Raw genomic sequence first — 13,302 nt, 5'->3', positions numbered from 1 at the left:
GAGAAGACGCAAGAAGACACTAAAGACGAAGCCGAGCCATAGAGACAGGCAGGAAGGAGTGGGACGGAGGGAATAAAGGATGAATTCTCTTCAGAGAACAGCGAGATAAAGGCGAAAAGAGAGAGAGCGAGGCGCTCTAGGGAATGTATACTGGAAGAAGTGGTGATAATTCCTGCTGTGGTAATTCAAAAGCAATTATTATTAGAATTTAATATATAATAGTATAATAAAACTGTTGGAAAGGAGCTCCAGAAGAAGCAGGCGGAGAGAATCTTTAGCGATTCTACATAAAGACGAGTTCCACTGACTTTTTCTTTTAAATTTCTGCATAATTGATATGTAAGCAAAGTCACTCCGAGCGGTTCGGTGCGGAATGCGGCATTTCGGGGAAACTAGAGCCAGTGGTGGTGATAGGAACCGGACGTCCACCTCTAAAAGCTCCGTCACAGAGAGTTCTTACATGAAACGTAATGTTATGAAGGCACAAATATCAGGACAAATAGTCCCTTATTTTTCAGATGAATCACTAATTTACATATAAAGCTCAGAAGAGTCATGGCGACCCCTGGTTCCTATCACCACCGCTGTAAAGACATCTGAACCATTTCACACCAAACCACTCTGAATCACTCTGTTTACATCTCATCCATTCAATTATGCAGAATTTTTAAAAATTCGCTGGAGTTTCCTTTCAGTTTCTCACACAAGCACAGACGTAGCACACGAACATTCTCACCGAGCTCTTGCTACACCACGAGAGGTGCGGGAGCTGTCGCTCTCCACAATCTCCCATTACATTTGCATAAATAATTCACTCTTGCACTCCCAGCCAAAGTTACGAAACATCTCATATCTGAAATATTGATTTTAGGCCCTGCGAGCTGCATTGTTTGAAAAATAGGCCTCATGAAAAATGCACTGTCCCCGACGTATGAATATTGATGTTTATGTATTAATAAAAAAAAAAAGCTGCTCCCGCTTAAAGGAGCAGAAACCCAATTAGGTTCAAATGGTTTTGGAGAGAGTACGAATAATACTGCAGCGCTGCTTTTACAAGGTCACGTCGGCCTCCCACGGCGACTCTTTTTAGCCCGCATGACTTCTTAAACTCCTCCCGACGTCTTTTGTCCTCGCTTGTGAGTCCCAGAGCTTTACCTGATCTAGCTGAGCACACTGTCGATCCGCTGTCCGCCCTCGTTTAGGCTCGACCGAAGCCCTTCGCCCTCCACCCTCCACCTGGAAACTGAACCATCCTGAATCTCGACTTTTCTGAAGCTCCACCCTTTCAGCCTGGTACTGACCGAATGGGCAAACGGTTCCATGATGACACTTCATGTTTCCGAACTGGAAGAAGATGCGTCTGTGTTGTGGTTAAAGCAACAGTTCAGCAAAATATCAAATTTACACAACTTTACGCTCAGATCTAGTCGCTCAATCAAGACAGGTTTGATGTCCAAACTGGGCTTCTTTACTTTAGGCCTGGAGCCGCATGGCTAATGTACTTAACAAACACTAGAAGTCAATAGTCACCCAAATCTTTTCCATGAACATTGATCCCTAAAACTTCTTTCAACCTGCTCAACAACAGAAATTGAGTGTAATCCAGCGTCGGTATCCTTGTGTGATGAGCATGCACATGAATTTTATCACGGGGAAGGGTGTTGTTAGGCACGATGCGAAGCGAAATGCCTAAAACTCCCTTTCTCAATGGCTGAAGCTTTAAGGAGAGTTTCCAGCTTGATCTCAAATAAACACACCTTACTCACCGTCGCCCTCTAAAGGTGCTGTAGCACGTTATTAAGTAGACCTTTCATTGTCATAAAACCGATGATGTGTCTTAATTTCTGCTTTCATTGCTTTCTTTTCTTCTGTATAGTTTAGCCTCATGCTGAGCCAAATGAAATCACTTCTTTACAACAGTGTGGGCAGATGATTGATGGACTGTACTTGGTGTAAAGTGTAAATGAGATTTTTTGCCAGATTATTCCTTTAAGGCCTTCCAGCTCTGCTTTAAGTGACCATAAAGCGGCATCAGATCTCGAGGGTGTTGGAAATGGTTTCTCCTTTAATTTCCACACCTCGTTGCAAATATTATGACCATCTGAACTGCAGCTCATCGGAACTGGCCGGTGCGTAAAAAATGAGCACAGAAGCTACTCGCTCTGCAGGCTAACCGGACTGAAGCTGAGGCGAACGAGGATCTGGACGCTGGTTGAGGTTCAGGATGGTTTTGTCCAGGCTGCCCCGCCCTGTCACACACTATGCAACGCAAACCCCAAAACAGTAGATTCCTCGAGTGAAAACACCCGTTTAAGTTCCTCCTCCGTCTCCCCTTTAAGCTACGGATGAAAATAGATGTCATTATTTCCTGTGTATATATGTAAATATCACTGTATTGTTGAACAGATATGATGATCAGAGTTTGTTATTGGTTATTTGTCTATATGTGACTGTAGAGTTTAGATTTACTATGGAGGCTTTTTCACTGATTCTGGCACGAGGGCTTAGTTCCCCCATTCTGCTGGTGTTTTTGTTTTTTTGGTGTACAATAAACAGGAAACTGTGACCTGCAGCAGATTCTTCAGGACTCCTGAGCCATTTCTTTCTCACAGCATGTTCAGGCCAATTCAATTTAAACTGAGCTAAACTGGAGTTTCCTTTGGAGCCACAGCGGAAATAAATGATGAGATTCTGTGTTGTGCTGCATTTTCTCTCGGAATATCGCATTTTAAATTATGAAATAAATCCAATCGATGAGTCAGAGCAGCCGAAAAAGAAGAACACAGCCAGACTGAGCGTTTTTAGTTAAGCGCCTGTTGTTATTATTACTATGCTTCGCTTAGAGGCCTTGACTTAATACCTTCATTTCACTATTATGTAATTACATCATAACTACATAATGGAATTTACATTTTATTTACATTCCGTATCGACACGCTCAAGTTTGCAATTCCACGTTTTTCTTTCTTTTGATGTCAGACATTCAGTTGGGACCACAAATGTAAAAAGACCAAGTAAAAAACACCTCTGTGATAAATTAGCACCCCTAACAGATTCTTCGACAGCCTCATTTCCAAAAAAGTTGGGACGCTGTGCAGAATGTAAACAAAAATAGAATGCAATGATGAGCAAATCATGAAAACCATATTTTTAAAGGAAAATACTACATACGACCACATATCAAAAGTTGAAACTGAGAAATGTTATTGTTTTGCTCATCAGTTTAAGGTCTCCTTTGTTGTATTTTTCATTTCATAATGTGCCAAATGTTTTCAGTGGTGACAGGTCTGGACTGCACGCAGGTCAGTTTAGCAGCTAGACTCTTTTAATACGGAGCAATGCTGTTGTAATACGTGCAGAATGTGGTTTGACATTGTCTTGCTGGAACAATCAAGGCCTTCCCTGAAAAAGACGTCGTCTGGATGGCAGCTTATGTTGCCAAAACCTGTATATATCGTTCAGCATTAATGGTGCCTTTACAGATGTGCATGTCACCCATACCATGTGCACTAATGCACCCCTATACTATCATGAATGCTGGCTTTTGAACTGTGCACTGATAACAAGCTGAGTGGTCTTTAGCCCGGAGGGTTAGGTTTTGGGTTGAGGTTAAGGTTAGGATTAGGTTTTGGGTTGAGGTTAAGGTTAGGGTTAGGATTAGGGCCAGGTTTAGGGTTAGGTGTTGGGTTAAGGATGGTAAGGTTAGGTTTTGCGTAATGGAAGTAACATATTAGCAACACATCTACTTAATGTAAGTAATGTATCAACCGAACATCTACAAGACATTTACTTCAGTGTGTTCAGATGCTTCACTACTGCTACTTCACTGATATGATGATGTGTTACTGATAATCAGTGTATTTATCAGTTTATTATCATCTACTAAAGAACCACTCCAAGTAAAGAGTTACCAAAAATGAAACCATAAAATGTGGCCTGTGCAAAAGTTATGACACATCTCATATTATATGTTTACATTTTTTCCAGTATGTCAGCGAATAAATAGAAATTGTCCAGGAAAATCACCTATTTTCAGCAAAACCAGGGGTGCCTGAACTGTTGCATAAAACTATGTTTAGATATCTAACATGCAGTGATTGCAGTGGGCTATGCAGCTCAGTATTAATCAGTCCAGCATTACTTCCCTTTCAGTTCACATTGACTAATAGGCTAATTTATCGGTTCATAATTAGGAATTTTCAACAAACTCATCAAAAATGATTAATTCCATGGAAATTCTAACAATATTCAAATGAAACTAGAAAGAAAACAACCTCACCTTCCCAACACATGGACAGACGGCTGCAGAAAGCGTTACCATGGCGACTGGGTGGGTGGGCCCAGCCGGACCGCCGCTTTCCATTGGCTGAACAGGTGTAGGCTGGACTTGAGGTGTGTTTAGCACTGGTTTAGTCTGTGCAGATGCTTTAGAAACAGTATAAAGCATCTACATGCAGGTTTACGTACAAAAACAAATTCCTAGATTACGAAAGATCCGACTTTCATCCCTGGAAAGGTTTTCCAGTGCATTCCGGCGTCCCACCCGAACCACCAGCTACAAGTGAGAAACAATGTATATGAAATTACAACATCCTTTGTTATCAGCAATAGCTGTGACTTCTAAGGGCTAAGCGAGGTTGAAGGAAACCGAATGAGTACAAAATGACCAGTCCAGTAAACCCTGAGTGGTCTACGTAGCCCTATATAATCATTCCACCACAGGGCAAGGAGATGATTATGGAGTGATGCATGCTGGGAAATGGAGCCTATGACTATAATTAGGTCTGTTTATCTGGAGGGAAAATGACATAAAAAAGCACTATTAAGCATGTATTATTATTATTATCATGTAATTACAATCAGTACCACACCCTCTCTTCCTATCTGACAGAGCTAGAGTGAGGACTGGTCAGTGCAGTCTGATCTGTATCTTAGCCTGTGCTGATGACCTGAAGGCAAATAAAGCTGCTGAAAGCCACAAGCCTGCCAGCAGAGCAGCTATCTGACCATCCAGAGCAGGTTGCTAGGTGACATGAAGAGGCGAAGCTGCCTAATTACCACTAATCTCCACATTTTCTTTCCGAGCAGTGCACACTCGCACAAATGAAGCAGCACCGTCGCCATAAAAGACTGTAACTTCACTCCTGCTAAAAGCCCAGAACATGAAATATTAGTGTCTAGAACTAAATGTTCTCTAATACTGATGTTTATGTGAAGTTGCTTTATTTAATTCTGCCAATTTGTCAACGTTTCTGTATAATCCAGTCACAAATGAGCTAATATAGACATTTAATGTACTGTCCAGAACCAGCAGTGGACCTACACGTGTCTTCTGAGATTTTATATGGGATAGTAATAATAATAATGCTAATAAGCTACAAAAAGACAATGAGCCATAATGCGAAAGCCAAAAAAGTCTAAATCTATATGCTTTAATTGGATTAAAACCACCTATTGAGCTGTAATGCTATTCAAGGATTCTTGACTTTTCACTGACTGAGCTGGAAAAGATCCTAGTCCAGCGGTCGGCAACACGCAGCTCTTTTACTGTCTTGTTTCGGCTCCACAGCAGAATCAGATTAGTAGGTAAAAATAAAATAATCCTCCTTTACAGTAAAATAAAGCTCTGCTGGTCGTTCAACACAGTTTAACAATAAATGGTCTTAAACTCTGGAGTTAATGTAGAACTGCTGATTCACCCTTTAACCCTGAAGATCAGCGCAGACTGCTGGTCACCATAGCAACACAGACATCAATCTTGCCTAGCTAGTAGCTAACGAAAAGACAAACATCAATAATTTGGAGATGAATGGACTTATCACGAAGTCACGAAGCTGAAGAGCTTCTGGTTCTCCAGCTTCTTGTTCGAATTGTCCCGTTCCACCTTAAATGGTGCAGCAGTTACATTCTGGAACCTTAGGCACTATTTAAGGTGGAGAGGGAGAATTTGAACGAGAAGCTGGCAAATGAGAAGCGACTTCAGCCGAATGTTGAGAGACATTTTACAATAAACTATTTCACTTTTGAGGAAAAGTTTCCTGCTGGAGATGCGAGAAAAGCAGCTACAGCTGAACTAAAGTTTAAAGCAGAGCTCAGTAAGTCTGAGTTTTGGTTTATACTATACTTTTTAGCCGATACTGGTACATCAGCACACACTGAGACACATTCACAAGATGGTAAAATGGACATAAAATCTTGTGGCTCCCAAGATGGTTTGATTTTTATTAAATGGACAAAATGGCTCTTCTTAACATTTGAGTTGCCGACCCTGATCTAGGGGTTCACAGTAAGCCAGAGTGGTCTGAGTGGGCTATAACGCTTCAACAGATCAGTAAGATATGATGGATTTTGGCTGTTTAGAATAGAGGTCTGCACTCCCCCAGATTCCTGCTGGGACCCACCACAATACAATACACGCGACTAATTTTCAGTGCACAGGGAGCGGGCCGAAAACCAACCCACTGCAGGTGGGAACAGGCTGAAGAAATCCCACAAATGAATGAGTAGCCTAAATAAAGTAGAACAATCACTAAATCATATAAACAATATAAATGATAACAGTAACAATTAAAACAAATGAACTCATGCTAAGGACCTGCGAAGCAGCCAATCACATGAACACGCAAAGCTTACAGAGACATGGATCCTTCAGTCTGACGGCCACAGCTGCCTAGCAAAACACGCAATATAACCGCTCTGTGGTTTAATTCCTGTTTTGTGTTTACTGGGAATGAACATCGCTTGGTGAAGTGACTCACAGTGAGCCTGATGACCACGACTGCCGTGTTATTTCAGCAGAGAATAATGTATTAGTGAACAGACTGTGTCAGATATTGCCTTGACGGAATTGCGGGCGGGAACGGGACTAAACGTTTCGTTGTGGGCAGGAGCGGGACTGAAAAAACAGACTTCTAGTTTAGAGCTTTAAATGCTTAAGCAAGACCTTCTAGGTCAATATAAACTGAAGGAATATTGATGATGGTAAATTAGTGAATTGATTTTAAAACAAGTTTGTAAGCCCATCTTCTCAAAACTACCATAAAACAGTGTCTCAGTCATCAGGCAGTGAATTCATAACCATTTCCTGTAATAACTCTCTGTGAGGAGCTTTTAGAGGTGGACGTCTGGTTCCTATCACCACCACTGTGAACAGTTCTGACTCTGTGAGTTTCTGTAGAACAGAGCGTTTCACACCAAACCACTCTGAACGACTCTGTTTACATCTCAACCAGAAATTTAGAAAAATGGGTGGAATTCCTCTTAGTTTTGGAGCATTTCTATTGGTCCATTCATCACCATATGTTCACAAAGTGTGAAGGGCAGCTGGCGTTTACAGTTGGTCTAAAAAATAACTAGAGTGAGTTTATGCAGCGGTTAAATGTGAAGTGATGTTTTGGCTGTTCTACCACGTCTATTTTGAGGATGCACAAAAATTGTGCCTTTCAACTAAGAGGGAAAGCATGTGATGTTTATCCTGGAGCGAGAGAGAGAGAGAGAGAGAGAGAGAGAGACAGAGAGAGAGAGGGAGACTGAATCACGCACTCCTCCAGGCACTGCGGCCTCTGACAGCATCACACATCAGAAAACCTTCCTAGCAGCTTTAACTGGAGGAGAAACAGAGCCTTACCTCCATCAGACAGAGCTGCACTGATTACAATCAACATCTCAACATTTTAAATCATGATATCGTGGCCTCAGATGATGATTAACCCCTTAAATTCCCAGGTCTACCAGGTCTTCCAGGTGGTTGTTAGGAGCCCTATTGTCTCAGAAGCTCTTAAACAGTTTATGAGCTCCAGTGTATTATCTTATATCTAAATATCTCCTGAACGATGAATAACACACCTTTAATGATATTCTCAAAGTGCAGTGAAGACCACTAATCTAAAATGTCCATTTAGTGCTTTGTTAAGCGTTAACAAGACAGTAGTTGGGAATTAATTGGCTTATTACTATATTATTAAGCACTATCTAAGGTGAATTAAGCTTTATAATTATTATCAGTGTTTTATACACAAGTTTGACTTTTGAAAGCAAATGATGGATAATTAACAATCAATTTCTGGCTTGATTAGGCTTAATCAGAGTATATATGTGCTGCATAATGCTTTACACAGCATAATTACTGCTTAATAATATAGTAATTACAGCCAGTTAATCATGAAGTACTGTTTGTAAAGTCTTAACAAGTTCATTATAAAGGACTGATGAAGAACTTGTACTTAATAGCTGTTTTGAGGACATTAAATGAATGAAGGGGGTCTCTGAGTGTTGCACAGTGATATATATCACAATAGCAGGATGTATGTTGTTCATATCATGCAGCCTTTATTCGAGTATTACAGTAATCAACAGCTAAAACGAAGCTCCTCCACTGTTAGAGTGAGAATTAGCTCAGTTTGGGACGAAGTTCTGTTTTCAATTTGTTAGGAATACAAATACAGTTGTGTGCAAAAGTTTGCGCACCCCTGGTTTAATTAGATGTTTTGTTGACTTTCTAAGTGTAAGTAATAATTATTGCACCAATTACTGTTTATTTGCTGAATTTAATAAATTGGGAAAAAAGCATTAATTGTGTGTGTTTACATGCAGTTAATAATCGGATAACTGCAGAAAATCTGATTTTGTCAGTAATCCAATCAACACGTTTACATGCACTTGAGTAATCAGATAATGGGAAACTCTGGGTCTACATGAGTCAGACAGTAATCAGATTTCTGCTTTGCAACCAGCCAATAAACTCACAGAAGAAGACATGTAAATGTGATGTAAAACTCAAACTTCATTTAGCTTTTTTTAACATCGAGTCACTTTACCTGAAAATATGAACAAACATCGTCTAGAAGATGAAGAATATTGAAATCCTTCATTTTTATCAAGCATGTATTTGGTTTCAGCGTCGCTCCAAAAGTGTTTTGCTGCGTCTTGCGGTGACGCTGCTCGCTTATTTCCAGTACCGCAGTCTGTTTTCACACATATACAGACTGAGAAATCCGAAAGAAATCAGAGTAAGAGTCACATGCACTGAGAAATCTGATTACTGAGCTAAAATCCAGCCTCTTTATCAGATTTCTTACTCAGATTTCTAGACCTTACTCTGATCTAAGAAATCAGAGTGTGCTGTTTACATGAACATTTGAATAATCAGACAACTGCGGAAATCAGATTATGATCGGATTGTTGAGTGCAGGTAAGCACACTCACTAGCACTATTTAGTGCTAAAGTTATGACACATGATTATATTTTGTCCAAAAGTTATATTTGGGCCCAAAGTTTTATTACACACTTCTATAACCTAAGAATAACTGAGCCAGTTTGCACTGAAGTCCCTGTAGATACTGAACAATAAGCCTTAGTATGTAATAAGCCTGAGATTTTAGGGGTTAAACTAAGCAAATAAATAGAATTAGTGCACTAAAGTTTGCTGAAAGCATCAAATGTATGGGCATTGTCTGTAAACAATCAACAAAACTCGCAATTTAACAGCTAAAACTTTTGCACACAACTGTATCTCAGTGTTTATCGGAAAATGTTGCAATGTACCATTTACCTCAATATCCTTCAGTTTATGTCAAACATTACAGTATTTATTGCTATAATGTGACCCCAAATATCTTCTTGTTCCGTCAAATAATGATATATTAAACAGACTCGTTCCTCAGCACCGTTCAGCCCCGCTGTCAGAAACAGGTTCACCTCCTCCAGAGGGCTGGCCGGCGACCCCGCCGCATGGAGAGGCCTCTATTAATATTAGATTCACACCTGAAATGCCATTAGCGGAGGCTGGAGGGAACAGCGCGCTAAAATAAAGCACAGGGAAAGCCCGTTAGCCCTGAATCAGCTAGCGGGGCTTGGAGGTATTATCAGCGCTATCCCAGACTCCCCTTTTCACATAATGAATGAATCATGTAGCCGAGGAGAAGAGAGGCTGCTAAATAAATGATTAAGGGTAAAAAAAAAAAAATACAATCTTTCAAATACAGAGGAGTGTAGTTTTAGCTTCAGCCTTGATCAGAGCCTCGCAGGCACTGCGGCGAAGGCCAGATCAGACGGGACTGTAGGCGTCGGCGGGAGTTTCCTTCATAGGCCGTCTCCACTCTCTGCTCTCCAATCCAGAACGTTCCCCAATTTTCTGATCTCAGATATAATAAACTCCACTTAAGACACGTCACGAATCGCTAACGTTAACTCGCTAATGAGGAACTTCTTAGAAAGTCTGCTTCGGGTTGACGTGGCACGTTTCGTAAAGACTTGCAGTGAGTTTTAACCACAGAATCCAAAACTTTAGAAACTTTAGAGCCCAATTCACGCTAGTTACTACTTAATAACATCATAATTAGCCTGTTAAAGATCAAATACTGGTTTGTTAAGACCTAATAAGTGCATAATAAGGGAGTTTTCTTGTAAAACAAACCCCTTAACCAAGCAGCATTAGCATAAGCTAAGCTTTCTCATCTATAAAGTAGAATTAGAATTATATGGAAATAAAGTTCTAGAAAGTTTTCGCTCATGTAAGAAGGTGAAAAACTAGTAATGCCTGTTTTAAAAGAAAACAAGGTAATGCCCTTATAATCAGCTTATAAAACTTGACAAACCAGTGTTTCACGAGTAACAGGCTGTAATTACTATATTATTAAGCAGTAACTACATTGTATTAAGCATTATGCAGCGCTTATCCTCTGATTAAGCCTAATCAAGCCTGTAATTGGTTGTTAATTATCCATCATTTGCTTTCAGAAGTCAAACTGATGTATAATACACTGTTAACACTTAAAGCTTAATCCACCATAGATACTGCTTAATAATATTGTTATAAGCCAGTTAATTACCAAAGACTGGCTTGTTAAGGCTTGGTCCTCAGTACACTTTGAGAACATCATTAAAATGATCAATCAGCTTGGCTACTTCAACTTATTTAATGGTCATAAAGGGGAGTGGCTAAGTTATTCAGAGTGGTTTGGTGTGAAATGGTTCAGATGTCTTTACAGTGGTGTTGATAGGAACCAGGGGTCCCCATGACTACAACACGAATATAGACATTTTATTTACTATCAAAACCACCAGTGAACCTACATGAGTCTAGTGTTTATATGGAATGTTGATGATGGGAAAATAGTGGAAAATCTGAAAATATGTTTTTTTGGGAGCTATTTTGCCTCACAACGACCCCCGTATATCCCTCCACCAACATGAATGGTTATTAAAAGGTGTTTTAGGCTGAAATCTTCTCAAAACTGTTGTAAAATAATGACATCAGGCACTGTTTTCATAACCATTTCATGTAATAACGTGGACGTCTGGTTCCTATCACCACCACTGTGAACAACTCAGACTCTGAAACCACTCTGAATGACTTTGTTTACACCTTAATAAATGAATTCATTTTTAATAACAGCCTCAGGTTAATCAGACACTCCGCAGCCTCTTCACTCAGGCCTCCTAATGGTGTAGATGCCACGTCAACACTTTAATCCTTTTAAAGGCTGAGTTGTGATGAGAGAATAGCACAGATATCATCGAAAGCTGCTCTGAAAGGTTTATCAGCAAGAGATGTTTTCACGGCGCCTCTGTTAACTAGCATTTCAAAACAGAAAAGACTGCGTCTCCTTAATGGCCTCCTCGACCTCCTGATGGAATTCACCATTTAAATACAGTTGGAGGATCAGAGTTGAATAAAATTTACCTTTGAATTTGTGTTTTTTCGAAGCAGTGATGAGTTACAGTTGGGGAACCTTCGATTTCTGTTTGCACATATATTTGTATGAAAAGTCAATGCATTTCCAGAGTAAATCCAAAGTGCATCCATCTTATCCAACATTCTTCTGGGATTCACAGCCTCTAGTCTTCTAGAAAGGCTTCACACTAGGTCTTGGAACATTGCTGTGAGTATTTGCTTGCATTCACCCTCAAGAGCATTAGCGAGGTCACACTGTTAGAAATGAAAGTCAGCCCCCTTTTTGGGATTCCAGTTATGGATGGCTGTGGCATCACTGGGGTTCAAACTCACAACCTCCTGGTAAGGGTGAAAGCTGACTCCACCACTCACAAGAGTCTGAAACTGAAACTCAGGAGGCTGTGAGTTTGAAGCCCAGCAATCTACAGTCTTTTTTGCGTATTAAGCAGCAGGTGGTTGGTGCTGCACCAGGGGACCAGCTGCACAACTTCACCAGGCAGGCACTACACCAGGCAGATGTGGACAGCTGTGAGATCGCTGAGCTTCAAACTCACAACCTTCTGATGTTGGGCTGAATTCTTAGGCCATTGCACCACTCGCAACAGCCTAAAACTACTCAGATTTTTGTGTCCTTAAATGTTGTATAAGTATAAAAGTAATGTAGTATAATGTGGTGCAATGGCATAAGAATTCAGCCCAACATCAGGAGGTTGTGAGTTTGAAGCCCAGCGATCTACAGTCTTTTTTGCGTGTTAAGCAGCAGGTGGTTGGTGCTGCACCAGGACACCAGCTGTACAACTTCACCTAAACACCAGGCAGATGTGGACAGCTGTGAGATCGCTGGGCTTCAAACTCACAACCTTCTGATGTTGGGCTGAAGTCTTAGGCACCACTCACAAGAGCCTAAACTACTCAGATTTTTGTGTCCTTGAATGCTGAAAGCATAAAAGTAATGTAGTATAATGTGGTGCAATGACCTAAGAATTCAGCCCAATGTCAGGAGATTGTGAGTTTGAAGCCCAGCGATCTCACAGCTGTCCACACCTGCTTGGTGTTGAGGCGAAGTCGTGCAGCTGGAGTCCTGGTGCAGCACCAACCACCTGCTGCTCCACACGCAAAAGACTTTAGAGACAGTGGTGGGCTTCAGGCGCAACCCTTCTTCCCTACCGCCCCTTAATCTCAGTTGGCTCTTTATTTTTTTTTTATTCTATTTATTGTATTTTTATCTTATTTGTCTCTTCTCATTTTTTAAAGTGTGATGTTGAATGATTAGCTCTGGATCTCCAGAAAGGTACTGGAGCTCCAGCATTCCAGAGACCTACTGCTCCACAGCCCGATTCTGGGGGGGTTTCATACCCCTCTAGCCCACACTTGGCCTTGACTTTGATCACTTTAGGCTCATGTGTGGCTGCTCCTATTCTATTGGTCGATAATTTTCTATGGACAGTGCTGAACTCACACTGTCTGGATGGTTTTTGATGAACCTCTCAAAGTTTCTCACAGATGTTCTTCGCTCTGTTTGACCTAAAGCTCCCGAAAAAAGAGGTTAAAAACAGCCTTGGGTTGATCAGACCCCGTCCAAGCTCTTTAAAGATGTGATAAACAGAGCCAAACACCTCAAACATCT

General features: G+C 40.8%; 1 protein-coding gene across 1 annotated transcript in view; it reads left to right on the top strand.

The window, feature by feature from the left end:
• LOC118822936 (cadherin-24) overlaps positions 1-13,039 on the top strand; it is a 107,001-nt gene extending 93,962 nt beyond the window's left edge. Inside the window, 1 exon segment of the mRNA XM_036592262.1 lies at positions 12,949-13,039. Coding sequence (XP_036448155.1) covers positions 12,949-13,039 — 91 coding nt within the window.
• Positions 13,040-13,302: the final 263 nt, after the last annotated feature.

This window comes from Colossoma macropomum, unplaced genomic scaffold (assembly GCF_904425465.1).
Source record: "Colossoma macropomum unplaced genomic scaffold, Colossoma_macropomum, whole genome shotgun sequence".
NCBI classification, from domain to species: Eukaryota; Metazoa; Chordata; class Actinopteri; order Characiformes; family Serrasalmidae; genus Colossoma; species Colossoma macropomum.
The sequence above is the reverse complement of the archived record's forward strand: the minus strand, read 5'-3'. Positions and strand labels throughout refer to the sequence as shown.